Below are 23,165 nucleotides of genomic sequence, written 5' to 3' on the forward strand. Positions count from 1 at the left end.
AGTGTTTTTTTTTTCTTATGCGGCGCCAGTGAATGCGCGGCAGACGCGGCTCCCGCTGCTTCCATCCCCCTCGCTACCCACGCCGCGCGTGCCCTCGGGCACTTACCAAAGGGAAGGCAATCAGCTGTTAGTTTCCATTCCGGATGGCCGTTCACGGGCACCGCACAGTGCTGCGTGCGGTGTGTGCGGTGAGTCCAGCAGGCGTGGGGGTAGGGGATGGGTAGGCGATTCTGACGTCACGGCTGCGTGCGGTGGACGGCTTCCTGTGGCCGGTCCCGACCGGCCACAGCGGTCGCTGTGTGCGGTGACGGAAGGCTGACGTAGGGACGCAGTGGGCGGAGCTTGGAGGCTGTGTGCGGTCCGACCGCACACAGGGCCCGTGAACAGCCCTCAGAGGTTCTCCTTCATCCATGTAAGCATGTTATCGTCAGTGAAGCGGGACGGCCGCAGACCTGCCTCCAGGCGCCGCCGGAGGGGTGGGTGTGACGTCACAGCAGGGACAGCAGTTGTATGTACGGTTCTCCAGTAAAAGTCTTGTTGGTTTTGCTTTTTCGGACATATCTGGTCCTATATAATGTTCAAATGCAAAAGTATCAACCCGAATTATGTGTATGCACATTTACCACGATACTGTGAAATTGCATCGTTCTATGCCAAATACTTTCCGAGATATTCACCAAAAACCTCATTTTCTGCCGTTTGGGGTATTCTGGCCGCAATCTTCCTGGGATCGCCTATGACATCAGTAGAGCCATCTAACGAGAGGAACGCGGAAACACAGAAACATGAATGAATCGAGCGCGTAGTAAACGGTGTATGAAAGGGAGACTCGGCAGAGGCTATCCGGGTGGCCGGCGCGCGGCGCGCCCTTAGGCATCGGCCGACCCTTCGGACCGCGTGGGGTCAGAGGTCGCGCTCGGGAAGTCTCGGCTCTGGGTTTTAGCGCTGTGCAGTCAGGAAGGGAGGATAGGATAGCGCTAGCCCGACTGACTAGTATCTCGGCTGATTCGTGTGGGATGGAAGGGAGCACAGAACGGGATGGTGGCTAGTGGTTGATGATGGGATGGTGGTTAGGTTAGTGCGTACTGCGTAGAACGTAGCTGAACATGTATTTTTTCATAGCAAACAACATGCAGCATAATGCGCGGGATTATGCCAGAACTCATACAAAAAGGAAATAATATTTCGGCCGAGGGAGTGGATGAGTGCCGTGACAAAGCATGACGATGCTGCCAAAATCGGGATGCTTTTTTGCCTCCAGTTTTTTTTTACCCCTAACATGCAGCGCTTGATGCGAACTTAGAGGTCCCCGACTGACCTTAAACCTTAAAATCGCACCCGTCCGGTGCGCCACCTTTTCTTCAGGGGCGCTCTTCTTGGTTGTATCTGTTCTTACCATTAACTAAAGCAAATCGAATGCTTAATAAAAAAGGCATACCTCAAACACAGTTTTATTCACATCCCCTCGTGCGCATACTTGTTTTGACCTATACCTTCTCGCATCATAATATATCACTTCAGTGCTTAACCCTCAATGGAATTTTGGGTTTTCTGCATATACCCCGGCCGAGGGGAGGGGGGCGATTATGACCCCTCTCCGTCTTTTTGCCCCTAATTGAGCTAGCGCCTTGCGGATAAAACTGAGCGCGTGCGTCGTATGAGATGCAGCAACTGGTACCCGAGTTGAATGTCTCAGGCCAACCGGTAAACTCTGAGGTCAGTATAAGTGCTCCAAGTCGCGGGATCGGTTTTTGGTAAACAACTTCACCATAAGTGGTTACAGAGCCAAGATAATGGCACCATTGAGTTTTGCATGCTCAAGCGCGTCGAATAGCGTTTTGTTTTTGTTGAGGTCAATTTAAGGTGTTCACCTCAGAGTCAGGTCATGTCAGGGCAGAGCCACTCAGGCCACGAGGCTGGCTCAAGGAGGTCATTATCGCTTCTTTGATTCGGTAGGTCCTCACAAGTCCACTGGTGGCTTCCCGACTCGCTAGCTCAATTTGATCGGGACTTTTTGGTGAAAACTCATGTAACCTTACTGACGTCATAAATGAAGTCGCCTAACTTTAAGAATGGAAAAGTGAATGCTGGGGCTTCCAGAGATTGTATAAAATCGCGAATTAGTGCGCTTGAGACAGCTTTAGATGGCTCCCGGCGCCAAAATAACAGTTTTCATATTTCCCAATTGATTAATAATCGTGAGGTTGAGTGACCGACCTGACTTCAGGTGACTCTTAAGAAAACTACGAGATAGCTACATACAAGTTGTGAGGCCTCTGGGAGATAGTACTAGATCATATAAGCTTCATTCCCCGTTGAAAAGTCCCCTGGCACGAAGGGTGCTGCGACGTCGCGACATTTTGGGACCTTACAGAGGTTCACTTTTGACGTCATTGGTCAACGGCCTGACCTTAACCTTCGCACTTGTAGGAGGGTGTCGAACAGACCTCCTACCCTCAGTTTTTCGCAAATAACTCGCGCAAAAAGCGGCTGATTGCGACGAAACTTTCAGTACCCTCGAGTTAATCAATATAACGCCTACCCTATAATTTGTATGACCCTGACTCAAAAGACCTTTGACTTGTGACCTGTTTCGCATTTAGAAACCGTTTGAGCATTTAATAAGTAGTTTTGGTTCCCTCGTAACATGTGACCTGACCTGACCTGACCCGACCTGGCCTAAATGCACGAAAACATCATCTGTGATCAAAACTAACTTGAAATTCGTGGTCAGCACCCCGCAAAACCCTATAACAGCTTCACTTTACGAAGCTCTAACAGGTCCCGATTCCCCGACTTTTGAGTTATATTGACCTGTCAACCAATGACCTATGACCTTAAAATTGGGTATCATCGGCCTCCTCTCGTCACGGGAAACACGCTCTTTTTCCGCGAAGCTCTAGCTCGATCAGGGGCTTAACGGCAAAGGGGTCCAACGGACCCCCCCCCCCCCTTTACGATAGACGCTGGCAAAACACCAATATGGGCGAGGGTGAAAATACAGCTGCTGTCATAAAAATTCACCTTGAATCAAAGGTCAGGCTTGCCAAATTTCAGCTCTCGCAGCTATCAACAAAAATAAACATGTGGAGGCGGCACCCGCCTCCCCCCCCCCCCTCTCCTCTCGGCCACTGCCAGCGAGGTTTTAGGCGTATCATACACGTTACAAAGCATCATATCAAGATGACACACCCCAGCAGCCATGTGCACTGAACAAAAACTTATTACCCTCGCTAGTCTATCGGCACCATAGCACATGGTCGAGACTGTCGTCAGCCACGGACGCGCACTCGACCAACCCTCTGAGCCCGTTGACTGCGGGTGACCTTGACATGTCCAGCCTGATCGGCGGCCGGCCGCTGTCGTGCGGTCGTTACACGCGAGGGGAGGGAGACACAAAGCTCTACGTTATAGCTGACCTCTGACCTTTCCCTGCGCTCTGGTCACTGATCCCGCTCCATGTCGCTGGGCGGTGGCATGGCGGTGGAAACCGGTTCTAGCCTCTACACATGCCACCATTCTAACCCTCCCCTCCCCACGCTACTACGCGGCGTGGAGTACGCTCGTGCGTAACTGGGCGGAGCAAGGGGTCACGCGATACAGGGGCGGAACTGGTTGCCCTCCCGCTCGCCGAGCGACCAACGACTAATACCCTGGAGAACCGTACAGTGGGTCTATTTAAGATCTCCAGAGCCACCACGTGGCGCTACGGTCGGGGTAGGGCGAGTCCAAATCCCGAGGGAAGTGAGGTCACCGGTCATTGTGGGGGAAGGAGGGAGGGGGAGTGAGGCGGTATCACGGCGCATGGGGCGTGCGTATAGCGCCGGGAGTGGGCCGCCCAGGGCCGCCCGCCACTGTGCCGAGGCTGAGGGGAGGGGATGATGGTTGCGAGTGCGTTCACTCCGGTATGGTGGTATCCTGTTCATGTGGAACCGGCAAGAACGCGACTGAAGAGAATCATTATCTCAAACAAACGGGCAAGCCAGAGGCAGCGTCAGTTCCAGCCAAAATGTTGAACAATGATAATTGAAATCTAGGACGTATTCATAGCATGCAACTTTTCGGTCGATAGTTGCATGATGCTTTTCATGATGCATGATGAGGCTTTTCTAAACTGTTATTTGAGTTACATATTTTTCATTTGGCACGTTCAGTTTTGGTGGGGTTTATCGGGTCGAAAAGAATCAGAAAAGAAAAAAGAGTTGAAATGGCTCCAGACAAATGACAAAAATATTTTCAAAAAAAAAAATGAAACTTAACTAAACGTTTATAAGCGATAATTTTGACTTTTGGGGAGGATATTGGGGAAAGGTATTGGGGAAAGATGTCATCGTGCTTAGGTGTGTTGCAGTAGAAGGAAAGATTTTGGTTGTGTCTAGATAAAACCAGTCCGGGAGTGGGGCTCGAACTCACGACATCGCGTTCAGCTCACAGGTTACCCAACCTAAACGCTACGAGCACCTATCGCCCTGCGCAGCTTGCTCAGTGTTTCGTTCTCAGTGTAAAGTTCGGCCAAAGTGTCTGACGTCTGTCAATGTCACGATGCGAAACCCCAAGGTAAATGTCCATCCCGGTAGCTCGGTCGGTAGAGCGTTGGACTCCATGTGCCATGTGGTGAAGGCGCACGTCCCGGTTGCAAAAGTCCGGGTTCGAGACACGACGTGTGCTTGACGTTTTTTAGCCTCCTGATGGGTATGGACTATGGTTGTGGTTGGTGGCAGGCCGCTGCAAGGCAAAGTCGAGGGCCTGAGGGGACCGGCCGTGCGCGGCTATGTGCGCACGTTAAAATTTGGACTCTAAACCATAGACCATTTTGCCATAGACTAAACCTCAAAACCATAGTCTGCAATAGACCAGGAATTGCTTGATCGGAGGGTAGATGGCAGGGTCAACACTTAACAAGCTCAGCTTAGCGGGGACTCTGTCCTTGTGATTCCTTCCATCCAAAAGGTTCCGGCCAAATTTATATTAAAAAAGGGGAGCCGAACCAGGTAGGGCCCGAGTTGAACCAGGCTGGACCGAGGTCATACATGCAATCATGGTCAGACAAAACAGAAGTTAATTTCGGGTCAAATATTGTTATTAACTGATCTTATTGTTTTTTAGCTTACACGTATAATAACTTTAAGCTTTTTTAACTCGAGACTTCATGCACAGAAATGTAGCGTTCGTCCACTTTTCCTCATCGTCTCTTAGCGACTTGATTTCATGTGTCGGCGGAACGGGGGGGGGGCATCGGGGCACCATGCCCCCGTTTGATTTTGGCATTTTAACATTAGCCCTATGGGCGTTGCATGGAAAGAATGGGACCAAAAGTCGGCAGTGTCCCCACTTCATTAAAGGTGTTCCGCCGCCACTGCTTGATTTGACCCTAAAGGCGTCTTACCAGCAAAAAGAAAAAAAGAAAAAAAAGAAATCACCTGCGTTATACCTAAATATTTGCCCAAGGGCGCTCTACGCAAGAAACGCCAGCTGGTCAAAAAAAAACTGGCGATCGAATACGATCTTTCTAGTGTTTGAATTATATTCAATGAAAATTTCAGGAGACATAAATAATCTTAATCCTTATAGCTAGGCGCTGGCGGAGCATTCGCTAGCATTCCATTGCCAGCTGTATTATCAACGCCACATTTGCATTACTTTGGGTGCATCATAAGTAACAATAGGTGAACCGGCCACAGCAAAACCATGCCTCATTATCCTTTCCTTCCAAGCTGCCAAGCTAACCGGCCGCCCGGCCCACCACCGCGATATGGAACAACGCTGGAGTGCGCCATTTGCCTACGGCAGTGCCCCACCGCGCCGGGGCTGTTTGACAGGTCACCCGCACCGTGACCTCGCCACCCGCCCCCCCCCCTCCCCGCCCACCTCCCAATCGGGCCCAGCTCGGTAGTGACCTCTCCTTGAATTTGACATGGACTCGACTAAGGCTCAACGCCATCTAGTTACGTCTGGAGATCCTAATAAGATCCACTGTACATACACAGCACAACGGACTTTGGCCAGTTAGCGTCCCCTTTACAGCAGGACGGACATTGAAGGGAACGCTAACTGGTCGGGGACGGCGCTGAAGACCGATCAGCCATCTGTACAGCGCTACCAAGGCCTTGGTTTCTTAACCCTCGCCGGCACAGGCCATTTTGAGTCCTTCGACGGCACAAGGGGGGGGGGGGTTGGTACGACCCCCCTCGCCTTTGGCCCCTGATCGAGCTAGAGCTTCGCGGAAAAAAACGATCGTGTTGCCCGTCACGAGAGGAAGCCGATGATACCCAATTTCAAGGTCCTAGGTCATCGGGTGACCTTCCGGGTCAGGTCAATGACCCGAAAACCGGGAAAATCGGGACCTGTTAGAAAGTCGTAAAGTGTGGCTGCTATGTGGTTTTCCGGGGTGCTGATCACGAATATCGTGTTAGTTTTGATCAGAGATGATGTCTTTAAGCATTTAGACCAGGTCGGGTCAGGTCAGATCAGGTCAACCGGTAGGGGTTGTGACGGGTATTCGTAATACGTGTCAACCGCCTCGGACAGCTTCGTAACATGTTACGAAGGCACCAAAACTACTTCGTAAATGTTCAAATGGTTGCTAAATTCGAATTCAGCTCCAAAACTAGCCTAGAAACATGTAAAACTCGAAAAAGTGAACCGAGGTCACCCGAGGTCACCAAAGGTCAATGACCTGACCTGACCTTTAGGTGACCTTGACACCCACCCTAATGCATGGGAGCAACATCAAATCACATGTTTGAACGTTTGAAACCACGAAAAGCTTGCAAACGCGCGGCTAATGCGAGCCGACATGCGCCGAACCACGATTTCGGCCAAACATGGTCACAGAAAAGAGGTCACAGGTCAAAGGTCATTGAGGTCAGGGTCATGAAATTTTCAGAGTAGGTGTAAAATTGATCAATGCGAGGGTACTGAAAGTTTCGTCGCGATTGGCCGCTTTTTACGCGAGTTATTCGCGAAAAACCTTAGGAGGGGTTGCATCAACCCCCCCCCCCCCTGTGCCGGCGAGGGTTAATCATTTTTTGTATCATATTTCAAAAGTTGAACTACATATATGAAATGCCGGGTGTGCTTCTGGATGGGAGCATATCGACACCTATTTTTTAAACCCCACATCTGCTCTCCCGTGAATGTCCGGGAGGCACGAAAGATCTCCTTTTAAAAGTGTCCAATCGTCCGATCCTGATCAAATATGTGTGTTCGTAGGCCTGTTCTGGTATTGCTTTATCTGCCAAGACAGACAAATATACAGATAAATATACACGTTTGGTGCATATTTGGTGCAGATTAGGTGCAAATTTGGTCAAATTAGGTTCCGTGTGTCTCTTAGTAGCTATCAGCTAGGGCTGCACCAATTGCTTATGCCCCTGCTTTGTCATATTATCAGAGTATCGTCGATTAACCCGCGCCCCGCTGGGGGGGGGGGCAGATTCTGCCCCCCCTCCCGTTTTTCGCCAATAACTTCTAAACGCGTTACGCCAGCGACGTCAAACTTTCAGTACCTTATCATACATCAATTTGACACGTTCCCTAAAAATTTTAGCGAAATCCGTCGGAAAATTTTTGAGAAAATGACGTTTTAGTGACGTCATGTTCGCCATTTTCGCCTCAAAAATGGCAAAATTTCAAACGCCGCTAACATCGTCATTTTTAAAGGAATCAAGACGCAACAAAAAAGGTTATACGTGATTCTACTTTGTCTATCAAATGGCTATCTCGGTTTTTTGAAAATTTTGGATTTTGGCCCAAATTTTTTCAAAAAACTGATTTTTTTGGGAAAATATTTATAAAATCCAAAATTTTGAGTGTATCGAAAAAACCGGAATATATGTCAAAGAGGTGGTCTATGTGCACCTACATACCAATTTTTAGAAGAATCGGTTCAAAAATGTGGAAGTTATTCAAAATTTTCTGACGTCACGACACACAAAAATTTTGAAAAATGATTTTTTTTGGAAGTTCTAGACCTCGTACGGAAACAAAAATAGCACCATTCGATTCGCCGTCAAAAACTGCATCAGATAGACACCTTTTTAGGCCTTAACAACCAACTTCAAAATTTGACCTCAGTTGACCTGACCTTGACCTGACCTCGACCTGAAATTCATCCAGAGGTGGTTCATATCACTTATTGAGTGTGCCTATTGAATTCTATGAGTAAAATGACCCATAAAACATGTGTCGCACATGCCCTTTTCTATATTTTGTTTTTGGTGACCTGACATGACCTGACCTGACCTTGACCTTGACCTTTGAATGACATTGTATGCAACGAATATTGTCTTGGTAGTCTAAGAACACGTTTTGGGCAATCAGTCTCAGTCCATTCTTCGGCAACTACGGTGCAAGGCCGATACTGTAGAAACTTGCATCTTGTACCCTTGACCTGACCTTGACCTGACCTCTGACCTACTTAAGAAAAAAAATTTGGGCTCTTAAGATCCGCCTTGTTGAGAGCTTTCGATTGCCGTTTTCCCCGTCTTTCTACGACCATCGGTTCGGAAGTTAGACAGGGGGGGCAGAATCTGCCCCCCCCCCAGCAGGGCGCGTATGGCTGAATAGCCCAGCGGGGCGCGGGTTATAGCACTGAAATAAATTCATAAAATAAAGATATTTGCTGTAAAAGAGATTAGGTGCAGATTTGGTCACATTAGGTGCACTCGCCGGATAGCCCGTCGTGAAAACGGCTAACGTCACACAAATGCGGCACGAGTGCCAATACGGATACGGTCGATTACACGCCTTTACACGCTTTACACGTCAATTACACGCTTTTCGTTCTAAAAAAAAGTCGCAGTGCATGCATCCAGCATTCAAGGGTAAAATATTTTTACCCCGACCGCCTCAGGCGATTACGTGCTGTCACCCACCTGGCCGCAGCTGCCTCTCCGTTCTTAAATGTGTCTTGCGGTGCAGTATCACCCCTGGTACGGACGGGTAGTGTCATCTGGGGAGCGAGGTTAGTACTAGCATTCGCCACCTCAGCGACGAGGTGTCACTGCGGGCGGTGGCTCGTGCCTATACGGACGCTGGGAAAGGCTCATGGGGCACGGACACGTCTTAACGTAACATAAGTAAGTCACAGTAATTGAAATAGGCCGGTGGCAATATTATCACACGAATGCAGCACGAACACGGATACGGCCGATTAGACAGCCGGCAGCCGCCGCCAATATTCTTCAAGATTAGGTTGGGGCTGCTGTCGCGTGGCTGTCAGCTGTTGTGCCAGGCGGTCGTGCTGACATGCCGGTGGGCGGTAGCGGTATTCCAGGATTCCATTATTTACCTAAATGCTTTGCTTTTATAGGGGTTTAAATAATAGACGATTCCAGGCTTGTCTCGTGACGTTGTTATCATAATCAGGATACTTTTTTTTTTACTAATCTTGTCGAGAACGTAGCATTTGAATGAAACAAATTCGGACGATCGTTTCCTAGTAGCACACAACATTGACGTCTAAGGTGTATTTAGTGGAATGCCCTTCATGGTCACATCTCGGTCGCCCTTATAATCCTCGCGAAAACATACCTTTATCGAATAATAATCGGAAAACGGTACAGAAAGAGCGAGGAGCCTGTTTCCGAATATTCTCATGGAAACATTCCTTAACCGAAGAATAGTCGGAAAACGGTACAGAAAGGGCGAGGAACCTGTTTCCGAATATTCTCACGGAAACATACCTTTACCGAAGAGTAGTCGGAAAACGGTACAGAAAGGGCGAGGAACCTGTTTCCGAATATTCTTGGGTGAAAAATATCATTAGGTTTAGTTCTATTTTGGTGACAATCACTGACTTGCACAGCGGGGCAGAGTGTTTTTTTCTTATGCGGCGCCAGTGAATGCGCGGCAGACGCGGCTCCCGCTGCCTCCATCCCCCTCGCTACCCACGCCGCGCGTGCCCTCGGGCACTTACCGAAGGGAAGGCAATCAGCTGTTAGTTTCCATTCCGGATGGCCGTTCACGGGCACCGCACACTGCTGCGTGCGGTGTGTGCGGTGAGTCCAGCAGGCGTGGGGGTAGGGGATGGGTAGGCGATTCTGACGTCACGGCTGCGTGCGGTGGACGGCTTCCTGTGGCCGGTCCCGACCGGCCACAGCGGTCGCTGTGTGCGGTGACGGAAGGCTGACGTAGGGACGCAGTGGGCGGAGCTTGGAGGCTGTGTGCGGTCCGACCGCACACAGGGCCCGTGAACAGCCCTCAGAGGTTCTCCTTCATCCATGTAAACATGTTATCGTCAGTGAAGCGGGACCGCCGCCGACCTGCCTCCAGGCGCCGCCGGAGGGGTGGGTGTGACGTCACAGCAGGGACAGCAGTTGTATGTACGGTTCTCCAGGGTATTACTATGAACGTCAAACCCCTTGAGACCCCACTTTTTTGCGATAATTTTTAAATGCGTCAACTTTCGTTGACAATATTCTGGCAATGCATGTTTCAGAACCTGCCGAAACTTTTATTACTAAGGTATTTTGACGCCAAACGATTATGGAAGGTACTTCTCATTCACTCGTAATGTTAAGGTCAATTCAGGCCCGGGCAGAGGCTTGCGCTCGGCCACACTCGAGCCCCGCCACCAGCGCCATCTGCTCTAAATGCCATCTATCAGCGCCCGCTACCGCTACCAGCTACCGCCCACCATCAAGCCTGAATGGAGCGAGAGACGCGAGTGACCGGTCGCCGGGCAAGGAGCGCCGGAGGGGTAGGGCGGAGCTTAGCGCTGACGTCATTACGTGGCTCCGCCCCATGAGCGCGTAGCCTCTACCCAAACAGCAGATTCGTTCCGTGAAATGTAACATTACGAGTGAATGAGGAGTACCTTTCATAATCGTTTGGCGTCAAAACACCTTAGTAATAAAAGTTTCGGCAGGTTCTGAAACACACATTGCCAGAATATTGTCAACGAGAGTTGACGCATTTAAAAATTATCGCAAAAAAGTGGGGTCTCAAGGGGTTTGACGTCCATAGTAGTCGTTGGTCGCTCGGCGGGCGGGAGGGCAACCAGTTCCGCCCCTGTATCGCGTGACCCCTTGCTCCGCCCAGTTACGCACGAGCGTACTCCACGCCGCGTAGTAGCGTGGGGAGGGGAGGGTTAGAATGGTGGCATGTGTAGAGGCTAGAACCGGTTTCCACCACCATGCCACCGCCCAGCGACATGGAGCGGGGTCAGTGACCAGGGCGCAGGGAAAGGTCAGAGGTCAGCTATAACGTAGAGCTTTGTGTCTCCCTCCCCTCCGCGTGTAACGACCGCACGACAGCGGCCGGCGGCCGATCAGGCTTGACATGTCAAGGTCACCCGCAATCAACGGGCTCAGAGGGTTGGTCGAGTGCGCGTCCGTGGCTGACGACAGTCTCGGCCATACCATGTGCTATGGTGCCGATAGACTAGCGTGCGTAATAAGTTTGTGTTCAGTGCATATGACTGCTGGGGTGTGTCATCTTGATATGATGCTTTGTAACGTGTATGATACGCTTAAAACCTCGCTGGCAGTGGCCGAGAGGGGGGGGGGAGGCGGGTGCGGGGTGGCGGGTGCCGCCTCCACGTGTTTATTCTTGCTGATAGCTGCGAGAGCTGAAATTTGGCAAGCCTGATCTTTGATTCAAGCTGAATTTTTGCGACAACAGCTGTATTTTCACCCTCGCCCATATTGGTGTTTTGCCAGCGTCTATCGTAAAGGGGGAGGAGGGTCCGTTGGACCTCTTTGCTGTTCAACCCCTGATCGAGCTAGAGCTTCGCGGAAAAAGAGCGTGTTGCCCGTGACGAGAGGAGGCCGATAATACCCAATTTTAAGGTCCTAGGTCATTGGTTGACAGGTCAAAAGTCTAAGTTGACAAAGTTGTTAAAGTTGACAGGTCAAACTCAAAAGTCGGGGAATCGGGACCTGTTAGAGCTTCGTAAAGTGAAGCTGTTATAGGGTTTTGCGGGGTGCTGATCACGAATTTCAAGTTAGTTTTGATCACAGATGATGTTTTCGTGCATTTAGGCCAGGTCAGGTCAGGTGAGGTCACATGTTACGAGGGAACCAAAACTACTTCTGAAATGTTCAAACGGTTTCTAAATGCGAAATCAACTCCAAAATCTACCCTAGAAACATGTAGAACTCGAAAGAGTGAACAAAGGTCATCAAAGGTCAGTGACCTGAATGACCTTCACGTGACCTTGATACCCACTAGAATCCATGGGATCAACATCCTTTCACATGTTTAATCGCCTAAAGCCACAAAAAGACAATAAAACGCGCTCTACTCGAAATACGCCAAAACGCGATTCCGGCCAAACATGGTCTAGGAAAACAGGTCACAAGTCAAAGGTCTTTTGTGCCAGGGTCATACAAATTATAGGGTAGTCGTAAAACTGATTAACTCGAGGGTACTGAAAGTTCCGTCGCAATCAGCCGCTTTTTGCGCGAGTTATTTGCGAAAAACTGAGGGTAGGAGGTCTGTTCGACACCCTCCTACAAGTGCGAAGGTTAAGGTCAGGCCGTTGACCAATGACGTCAAAAGTGAAACTCTGTAAGGTCCCAAAATGTCGCGACGTCGCAGCACCCTTCGTGCCAGGGGACTTTTCAACGGGGAATGAAGCTTATATGATCTAGTACTATCTCCCAGAGGCCTCACAACTTGTATGTAGCTATCTCATATTTTTCTTAACCCTCGCCGGCACAGGGGGTGATGCAACCCCCCTAAGGTTTTTCGCGAATAACTCGCGTAAAAAGCGGCCGATTGCGACGAAACTTTCAGTACCCTCGCATTGATCAGTTTTACACCTACCCTGAAAATTTCATGACCCTGACCCCAATGACCTTTGACCTGTGACCTCTTTTCTGTGACCATGTTTGGCCGAAATCGCGGTTCGGCGCATGTCGGCTCGCATTATCCGCGCGTTTGCAAGCTTTTCGTGGTTTCAAACGTTCAAACATGTGATTTGATGTTGCTCCCATGCATTAGGGTGGGTGTCAAGGTCACCTGAAGGTCAGGTCAGGTCATTGACCTTTGGTGACCTCGGGTGACCTCGGTTCACTTTTTCGAGTTTTACATGTTTCTAGGCTAGTTTTTGGAGCTGAATTAGAATTTAGCAACCATTTGAACATTTACGAAGTAGTTTTGGTGCCTTCGTAACATGTTACGAAGCTGTCCGAGGCGGTTGACACGTATTACGAATACCCGTCACAACCCCTACCGGTTGACCTGACCTGACCTGACCCGACCTGGTCTAAATGCCTTAAGACATCATCTATGATCAAAACTAACACGATATTCGTGATCAGCACCCCGGAAAACCACATAGCAGCCACACTTTACGACTTTCTAACAGGTCCCGATTTTCCCGGTTTTCGGGTCATTGACCTGACCTGGAAGGTCACCCATGACCTAGGACCTTAAAATTTGGTATCATCGGCTTCCTCTCGTGACGGGCAACACGCTCGTTTTTTTCCGCGAAGCTCTAGCTCGATCAGGGGCCAAAGGCGAGGGGGGTCGTACCAACCCCCCCCCCCTTGTGCCGTCGAAGGACTCAAAATGGCCTGTGCCGGCGAGGGTTAAGAGTCACCTGAAGTCAGGTCAGTCACGCAACCTCACGATTATTAATCAATCGGGAAATATGAAAGCTGTTATTTTGGCGCCGCGAGCCATCTAAAGCTGTCTCAAGCGCATTAATTCGCGATTTTATACAATCTTTGCAAGCCTTAACATTCACTTTTCCATTCTTAAAGTTAGGCGACTTCATTTATGACGTCACTAAGAGTAAGGTCACAGGAGTTTTCACCAAAAAGTCCCGATCAAATTGAGCTAGCGAGTCGTGAAGCCACCAGTGGACTTGTGAGGACCTACCGAATCGAAGAAGCGATATGACCTCTTTGAGCCAGCCTCGTGGCCTGAGTGGCTCTGCCCTGACATGACCTGAGGTGAACACCTTAAATTGACCTCAACAAAAACAAAGCGTATATTATTCGACGCGCTTGAGCATGCAAAACTCGATGGTGCCATTGTCTTGGCTCTGTAACCACTTATGGTAAAGTTGTTTACCAAAAACTGATCCCGCGACCTGGCCAGCACTTATATGTACTGACCTCAGAGTTTATCGGTTGACCTGAGACATTCAACTCGGGTACCAGTTGCTGCATCTCATACGACGCACGCGCTCAGTTTTATCTGCAAGGCGCTAGCTCAATTAGGGGCAAAAAGACGGAAAGGGGTCGTAATCGCCCCCCCCCCCCTCGGCCGGGGTATATGCAGAAAACCCAAAATTCCGTTGAGGGTTAAGCACTGAAGTGATATATTATGATGCGAGAAGGTATAGGTCAAAACAAGTATGCACACGAGGGGATGTGAATAAAACTGTGTTTGAGGTATGCCTTTTTTATTATACATTCGATTTGCTTTAGTTATTGGTAAGAACTAAGAACAGATAAAACCAAGAAGAGCGCCCCTGAAGAAAAGGTGGCGCACCGGACGGGTGCGATTTTAAGGTCTAAGGTCAGTCGGGGACCTCTAAGTTCGGATCAAGCGCTGCATGTTAGGGGTAAAAAATGGGGGCAAAACATCCCGATTTTGGCATCATCGTCATGCTTTGTCACGGCACTCATCCACTCCCTCGGCCGAAATATTATTTCCTTTTTGTATGAGTTCTGGCATAATCCCGCACATTATGCTGCATGTTGTTTGCCATGAAAAAAACAATGCATGTTCAGCTACGTTCTACGCAGTACGCAGTACGCACTAACCTAACCACCATCCCATCATCCACCACTAGCCACCATCCCGTTCTGTGCTCCCTTCCACCCCACACGAATCGGCCGAAATACTAGTCAGTCGGGCTAGCGCTATCCTATGCTCCCTTCCTGACTGCACAGCGCTAAAACCCAGAGCCGAGACTTCCCGAGCGCGACCTCTGACCCCACGCGGTCCGAAGGGTCGGCCGATGCCCGAGGGCGCGCCGCGCGCCGGCCACCCGGATAGCCTCTGCCGAGTCTCCCTTTCATACACCGTTTACTACGCACTCGATTCATTCATGATTCTGTGTTTCCGCGTTCCTCTCGTTAGATGGCTCTACTGATGTCATAGGCGATCCCAGGAAGATTGCGGCCAGAATACCCCAAACGGCAGAAAAACAGGTTTTTGGTGAATATCTCGGAAAGTATTTGGCATACAACGATGCAATTTCATAGTCTCGTGGTAAATGTGCATACACATAATTCGGGTTGATAGTTATGCATTTGAACATTATATAGGACCAGATATGTCCGAAAAAGCAAAACCAACAAGACTTTTACTGGAGAACCGTACAGGTCTAGCGGGTTTTAGCGGTAGGTCGCTCGGCGAGCGGGAGGGCAACCAGTTCCGCCTCTGTATCGGCGACCATTTGCTCCGCCCAGTTACTCGCGAGTGCGTACTACGACACATAGTAAAGTGGGGAGGGAAGGGTCAGAGTGGCAGCCTGCGTAGAGGCTAGAACCGGTTTCTATCGTCTGGGCCGGCGACACGGCATGCGGTCAGGGGACGGGGAAAGGTCAGAGGTCACTCACAATGTGCAGTACCGCGTCCCGTCCTCTCTGCGTGCTGACCAGCGCACGACTTCGGCCGTTGGCCAATCGGCATTGAACGGTCAAGGCCACACGTAGCCAGCGGGCGGAGTGAGCCGGCAGCGTGCCGATCCATAGGTAGTCGTAAGTTTTAGCCGCTTACCATTGAGGCCGGGAGACGACTGTAATGTTATTGTTATTTCTTGGGAACAGTTCTGTCACTTAACCCGCGCCCCGTTAGGGTCTACCAAGCATCGGTCCCATTGGGGGGGGGGGGGAGTGTTTTGCCCCCCCCCCCAAGATCTCGAGAACCACGCAAAATAGCGACAAGCAGCAAACGGTGTTGGATGGCCCCAACGAGGAAATACCTTTTGGCTCAATTTCATTGACCTCAGTCAAACCGATGACGTCACAGGTCAGGTCAAATGTCGAATTTTCACCGTTTACAGACATTTCAAGAAATGTGTTGTAAAATCGAGTAAAATGCATGTCATTCATCGATGAGGAATCGATGAATGACAATATTCGATGGGGAATTGTTCGTCAAACACATATTTTGCTATTTGAGGTCACTGATACCAGGTCAGGTCACAGAGGTCAGGTCACTGAGGGTCACAATATGAAAATAACTATTATGTGATGCATGTTTCCTGGTCCATTTTACATGACAAATGCGATTATGTGGGTCAGACAACCTTTGGGGCCAGTTTAGGTTATGTTCTGGTGAAGGTCAGGTAAAGTTTTGATCAAATTTGGCCAAATTTCTAATTTGATATTTTTGCATAAAATGGGCATCGATTCGATGCAGCTCGTCACCGGAAGGCTAATGGTGGTCTTTGTTTTGCGCTACGTGGTCTAGAATTGCTAAAAACTGACTTAAAAATTGACTTTATCAATTTTGAACTTTTTTTTGCTAAAACATGGCCAAGAAGGAGGTATCGATCTACAATTTGCTATGTTGATCGAAGAAAGCAGGGACTATTATATGTATTCCGTTTTTTAACTCTACAAACTTTTTTTGCTATTTTATAACAGACCAATTTTTTATTTGGGGGTCAAAATCTCAAAAGTTTGAAAATGCCAGATTGCAGTTTTGTAGCGCCGTTTTTCCTCTACACGACCAGATAGAGAGCTTTGAAATTGCTTGTTAACTGTAGCTTTTATGAACGTTTCAAGATTTCTTGTTTTTTTTTGCTCATTTTTGCTCGAACATGACCTCAGTTTGACCTCAATAACTCCTGAACTAAGGTAAGGTAAGGTAAGGCTTGTGATTTTGTGTGAAGGTGTCAAATTGATTCCCGGCAAACTACTGAAAATTTGGCGGGACTGCGCGCCGCCTTTTTTTTTTTTGCTTTTCAGGAAAATACACAGGGGGGCTATATTGCCCCCCCCCCCCAATGGGGTGAGGGTTAACCGTTACCTGCTGAGGCTGGAGGTCGTTTCACAACAAAGTTTTGTTTTCTGCTGCAATATATTTCCAAAACTTTTTCACGAAACTACCAATAAATATGTTGCGTGAATGAAATTGCAGTATTATTAAAAGGAAACCAGGCGTAAGAGTTTAAGTAACATCACTGTAAGCTGATTTTTTGCGTTATTTTCAGAACAAAATCAAAGTAAGCCACTAAAAAAGCAAAACATAACATTGCTTATATAGGAATATGCCATAACTCGCAACCATATCGGCGTTTTCGCAGGCGCTAACGTTTGGATGGGGATGGATCAGACCCCACAGTTAATCGGCTTTTGATCAAACTAGAGCTTCTTGAAAAGAAGGAGCATGTTGCACGTGACGAGAGGAAGCTGATGATACCCAATTTATAGATCACAGGTCATTCGTTGACCATAGGTCATACGTTGACCTTCCAAGTCAGTTTAATGATCCAATAGTCGGAGGGGTCTAGACCTGCCTTAAAGTTTTTGTCGTGAGCTTTTATGGAGCTTTCGGTATAAGAGAGAGACAGAGAGACAGAAAGACAGAAAGACAGAGAGACAGAGAGAGAGAGAGAGAGAGAGAGAGAGAGAGAGAGAGAGAGAGAGAGAGAGAGAGAGAGAGGGCGAGAGAGAGAGAGAGAGAGAGAGAGAGAGAGAGAGAGAGAGAGAGAGAGAGAGAGAGAGAGAGAGAGAGAGAGAGAGAGAGAGAGAGAGAGAGAGAGAGAAATTAGCCTCTTTAGAAAACGGTCGGTATAGGTATTAAGCGACAATGCACGGATTTAAAATGAACGTGAATCCCTCTCACTAGCCTGTTCAACGTGTTTCCATTTCCATCGCTAGTGACCTCGCCTTTAGGCCATGTGACCGGAACCGGCAGCTAAAAAGCAGATATTCTAGGGGCGCGGAAACCTTGAAGATTAGCTGTGCCGCAATGTCATTCCTAGTGGTTTTCAACCTGGCTAGGTCGGCTCCATGCGCTCCGCAGATCGGCAAATTTGTAGTTAAGCAGTCCTGAAGGCAACGGCCAAGTTCCTGCGCTGGTCCCGGCCAAATAACGACACAAGGGACCAAACACAATTTCACATGTTGGGATGTTTCTAATCACAAGTCTGGAAACGAACGGTTAATGAGACCTGACACGCCGAATGCCCATTCTGGCCTGTAATGGACTCTAAAAACTGGTCACAGACCAAAGGTCATTTTGGTCAGGGTCATGAAATTTTCAGGGTAGATGTAAACTTTTAATTGCAGATGGCCTGAACTTATCCTGACTCCTGACCGCATGGGTATTATTTACTTATGGTGAGAAAAATAACTTACGGCACTGAAAGCTTCGCTGTTATCCGCCACTATTTACGCGAGTTATTCAGGAAAAACCGAGGGGAGGGGCTCATTTTATCACCCGTAATAGTAGGGTTTCCATTAAACGTAAGCGGTAACATCGAAAAATAACATTTCCTGTAGGCATATTTCTCAATTTACATAATATGGTGGGTTCTTTCGTAATGTTAATACATGCTTATAAGGTAAACAATATTGTAAGTTGACCATGGCACGACATTTCCATTATATTTTATCCCGTTCGTTCTAGCCCCTCTCGCCTGCCGCCCCCCCCCCCCCCACACCACCACCACTACCACCAAACCTGCCGAGTTGGCTCTAAGGCGAGCGCCTCCCCTCCCTTCATGCCAAACAGAGCCTGGCTGTCATGACCTCTGGCCTCACCGCCCGAAGGCTCGCCCGCTGTCCAAGGACGCCCTGCGCGGGCCGCAGTGATAGCCTCTGCCGAGTCCCGCCTCTATCCACCCTTCAGCACGCGCTGGATTCATTCATGCCTCTGTGTTTCAGCGTCCTACTCGTCGGGTGGCGCCACTGTAGTCATAGGCGACTGCAGGGAAGCCGCGGTCAGAATGCCCCAAACGGCGAATTTTAAGGTTTTCTTTTAATTTCTCCGAAACTAGCCGGCATACAATCAAACTTTTTCCATGATCATGAAAGGGAGTTATACGAATAAATCGGTCACATCTTCAAGCCTTCAAAGCTGAAGACGAAAAAGATATAGCCGGAAAGACAAAACCTACGCTTAAAACCCGCGAGACCTGTACACAGCACAACGGCATTTGGCCAGTTAGCGTCCCCTTTACAGCAGGACGGACATTGAAGGGAACGCTAACTGGTCGGGGACGGCGCTGAAGACCGGTCAGCCATCTGTACAGCGCTACCAAGGCCTTGGTTTCTTAATCATTTTTTGTATCATATTTCAAAAGTTGAACTACATATATGAAATGCCGGGTGTGCTTCTGGATGGGAGCATATCGACACCTATTTTTTAAACCCCACATCTGCTCTCCCGTGAATGTCCGGGAGGCACGAAAGATCTCCTTTTAAAAGTGTCCAATCGTCCGATCCTGATCAAATATGTGTGTTCGTAGGCCTGTTCTGGTATTGCTTTATCTGCCAAGACAGACAAATATACAGATAAATATACACGTTTGGTGCATATTTGGTGCAGATTAGGTGCAAATTTGGTCAAATTAGGTTCCGTGTGTCTCTTAGTAGCTATCAGCTAGGGCTGCACCAATTGCTTATGCCCCTGCTTTGTCATATTATCAGAGTATCGTCGATTAAAGCACTGAAATAAATTCATAAAATAAAGATATTTGCTGTAAAAGAGATTAGGTGCAGATTTGGTCACATTAGGTGCAATCGCCGGATAGCCCGTCGTGAAAACGGCTAACGTCACACAAATGCGGCACGAGTGCCAATACGGATACGGTCGATTACACGCCTTTACACGCTTTACACGTCAATTACACGCTTTTCGTTCTTAAAAAAAAGTCGCAGTGCATGCATCCAGCATTCAAGGGTAAAATATTTTTACCCCGACCGCCTCAGGCGATTACGTGCTGTCACCCACCTGGCCGCAGCTGCCTCTCCGTTCTTAAATGTGTCTTGCGGTGCAGTATCACCCCTGGTACGGACGGGTAGTGTCATCTGGGGAGCGAGGTTAGTACTAGCATTCGCCACCTCAGCGACGAGGTGTCACTGCGGGCGGTGGCTCGTGCCTATACGGGCGCTGGGAAAGGCTGGCATGGGGCACGGACACGTCTTAACGTAACATAAGTAAGTCACAGTAATTGAAATAGGCCGGTGGCAATATTATCACACGAATGCAGCACGAACACGGATACGGCCGATTAGACGGCCGGCAGCCGCCGCCAATATTCTTCAAGATAAGGTTGGGGCTGCTGTCGCGTGGCTGTCAGCTGTTGTGCCAGGCGGTCGTGCTGACATGCCGGTGGGCGGTAGCGGTATTCCAGGATTCCATTATTTACCTAAATGCTTTGCTTTTAAAGGGGTTTAAATAATAGACGATTCCCGGCTTGTCTCGTGACGTTGTTATCATAATCAGGAGACTTTTTTTTACTAATCTTGTCGAGAACGTAGCATTTGAATGAAACAAATTCGGACGATCGTTCCCTAGTAGCACACAACATTGACGTCTAAGGTGTAGTGGAATGCCCTTCATGGTCACATCTCGGTCGCCCTTATAATCCTCGCGAAAACATACCTTTAACGAATAATAATCGGAAAACGGTACAGAAAGAGCGAGGAGTTCTGGAACGCGAGATGCGTGCCGCGGCCCGAGTCATAACGGGCTGCATCGGGTCGACCCCCATCCACGGAGTGATGGCCGAAGCCGGCGTGCCCCCGGTCGCGGCGCGCCGCACAGCACTGGCGGCGAGGATGCTGGCGAAGGCCATGGCACTGCCCGAGGAGGACCCGCTACACCGACTGGCCGTGGCGGACCCACCGCGGCGCCTCAAGACCGTCTGCGGATGGCGCCAGTTGGGTCGGGAGGTGTGGCGGACCCTTGGAGTGGAGCCACCGGTGGAGCCGCTGCTCCCCGTGCGCCCCCCGCCCTGGCAACCGACCGGCACGATCAGCTTCAACCTGGACATCGGAGCGGGGCTCCCAGCCGGAGCTGCCGCCTCCACGAAGAAGGAAGCCGCCCTACACCACCTGGCGTCCCTGACCCAATGTGCGACCTGGGTGTGGACCGACGGGTCGGCGACTGGAGGCGTTCTCTGTGGAGGGGCCGGCGCGCTGGTCGTCCACGCCGATGATGACCGCACTGAGCTGAAGAGGCCCGCAGGAGCGCTCTGTTCCAGCTTCAGGGCGGAGATGCTGGCCATCGCAATGACCCTGGAATACCTGGCGACACACCCTCGTGACGACACACTGCCAATAATAATCTGCACCGACTCACAGTCTGCCCTGGCTGCACTGAGAGAGGGGCCTTCGGCCCAGAGGACGGTCCAGGGGGCGGAGATATGGAGCCGCCTGCTGGAAATCGCCACACCGGACCGCCACGTGACGCTGCAGTGGGTCCCATCGCATTGTGGGATCCCAGGCAACGAGGCGGCGGACGTGCTGGCGGGAGAGGCGGCGGCGCTGGAACAAGAAATCGCCTCCATCGACGTCAACACCATCTACAAGGCTGCGGCCCGTCTAGCCAGGGACCAGGCGGCCAGGGACAGACCGTCATACCCAGACCCGACACGCAGAGCGGCGACCGGCTGGTACCGGGAGCTGATGGGTACGAGATACCCGCCCCCAGTCTCCGGCCTGGATCGGCGGGCAGCCATCGATGTCCACCAGATCCGGACTGGCCACTGGAGTGGATCGACCCAGTTCCTACACTCCATCGGCCGGAGCCCCTCAGCCGCCTGCGCCCAATGCCGGGACCTGCTATGCGAGGCCGCCCGGTGCCCGCTGTGCGGCGAAGAGGCGGACACCCCCCGGCACATCCTGCTCACGTGCCCGGGCCTGATGGGTGTTCGCCTCAGAATCCCGGCCGTAGGGAACATCCTACCAACACCCGACGAGGTCTGGCGCAGTGACGTGGTGGCGGCCCTGGTGGCCGCCTTCAGGGCCCTCCAGAGCCGATGAGGCTACGCCGCGGGGCCACCCGCGGCCGGAGGGAAAATCAACAACAACAACAGGAGCCTGTTTCCGAATATTCTCACGGAAACATTCCTTAACCGAAGAATAGTCGGAAAACGGTACAGAAAGGGCGAGGAACCTGTTTCCGAATATTCTCACGGAAATATACCTTTACCGAAGAGTAGTCGGAAAACGGTACAGAAAGGGCGAGGAACCTGTTTCCGAATATTCTTGGGTGAAAAATATCATTAGGTTTAGGGGAGAGTGGGGAAAGATGCCCAGGGTTTGACTATGTCATATATTATTCGAAAATGACGATCGGAAAGCCAAAACTTGGAGTTTCAACGGAAGCCGGCATCATTTTTCTCCAAAAATATCACTCTTTCGTGCCTGAAAAATGATAAAATTGTTTGCTATTAAGCATTTTCCTGAAGAAGTGAAAGGGGGCATCTTACCCCACAGGGTGGAAAAGACGCCCCCTGGCGTTGGGTAAGATGCCCCCTGCACTATAAGTGACAAAAATAGGCACGTGAATCGCCTGAACGAATCAGTAGTCCCTTCGAGCCTGCAGTAGACACCAAACGTCATTGTAAGGGCCCTCAAAAGTAGTCGTAAGGGGCTTCAGGGGTCATCATTAGGGCCATCATAGTCCAGCGCGGCCAAACAAGCCTCCGTGGTGGCGTTCGGAGACCACTGTGGGGCCCTTATAGGTCTTCATGATGCTTGAGGGCCCTCGAGCCCATCGTGGCGACCTCAGATGCCAGCGCGGCCCGTGGAGCCAACGTGGGAGCCCTCAAAGGATGTCGTGAGGGGCCCTGGAACCAATAATGGGGCCCACAGAGGCCGTCGTGAGGGCTCTCAGAGTCAGATGCCGCCCAAAAAGTCGCTGTGTGGGCCGAGAGACCGGCATGGGGAGCACCCGACCGTACCGGACTCTCAATAGTCCCAGATCGGCTTTTGTCTCTCATCACAAGTATGTAATAAATGATTTGACGGGCTGCTTGAAGGACAGCCTATGGATTTAGGGGGGCGTCTTTCCCCATCAGGACAGGGGCATCTTACCCCAAGGTACCGAAGTAACATTAAATCAGCACAATTTGTTAGCCATAAAACTACACCCTGAAACAAACTGTTTGGGACACAGTACACGCATGTTAATGTATCACGACTATAGCAAGGGACGCAAAAATTATCTACCTTCTTTGATATTTACAATGTTTTGACGCCAAAATATTTTTTGAAAGCAGCAAATAAAAAACATGC

At 50.0% G+C, this 23,165-nt stretch overlaps 1 protein-coding gene across 1 annotated transcript; it reads left to right on the plus strand.

Moving 5' to 3' along the window:
- The first annotated feature begins 20,645 nt into the window (after positions 1-20,645).
- On the plus strand, positions 20,646-21,908 carry LOC122391343. The gene has a single exon (XM_043385144.1). The coding sequence runs from the start codon at positions 20,646-20,648 to the stop codon at positions 21,906-21,908; it is 1,263 nt and encodes a 420-aa protein (XP_043241079.1).
- The last annotated feature ends 1,257 nt before the right edge of the window (positions 21,909-23,165 follow it).

This window comes from Amphibalanus amphitrite, unplaced genomic scaffold, assembly GCF_019059575.1.
Source record: "Amphibalanus amphitrite isolate SeventyFive unplaced genomic scaffold, NRLGWU_Aamphi_draft 000433F_arrow, whole genome shotgun sequence".
NCBI lineage: Eukaryota > Metazoa > Arthropoda > Thecostraca > Balanomorpha > Balanidae > Amphibalanus > Amphibalanus amphitrite.

Excerpts from the sequence above, each read along its gene's own strand:
- LOC122391343 (XM_043385144.1), top strand. The coding sequence starts at position 20,646 with ATGGCCGAAGCCGGCGTGCCCCCGGTCGCGGCGCGCCGCACAGCACTG.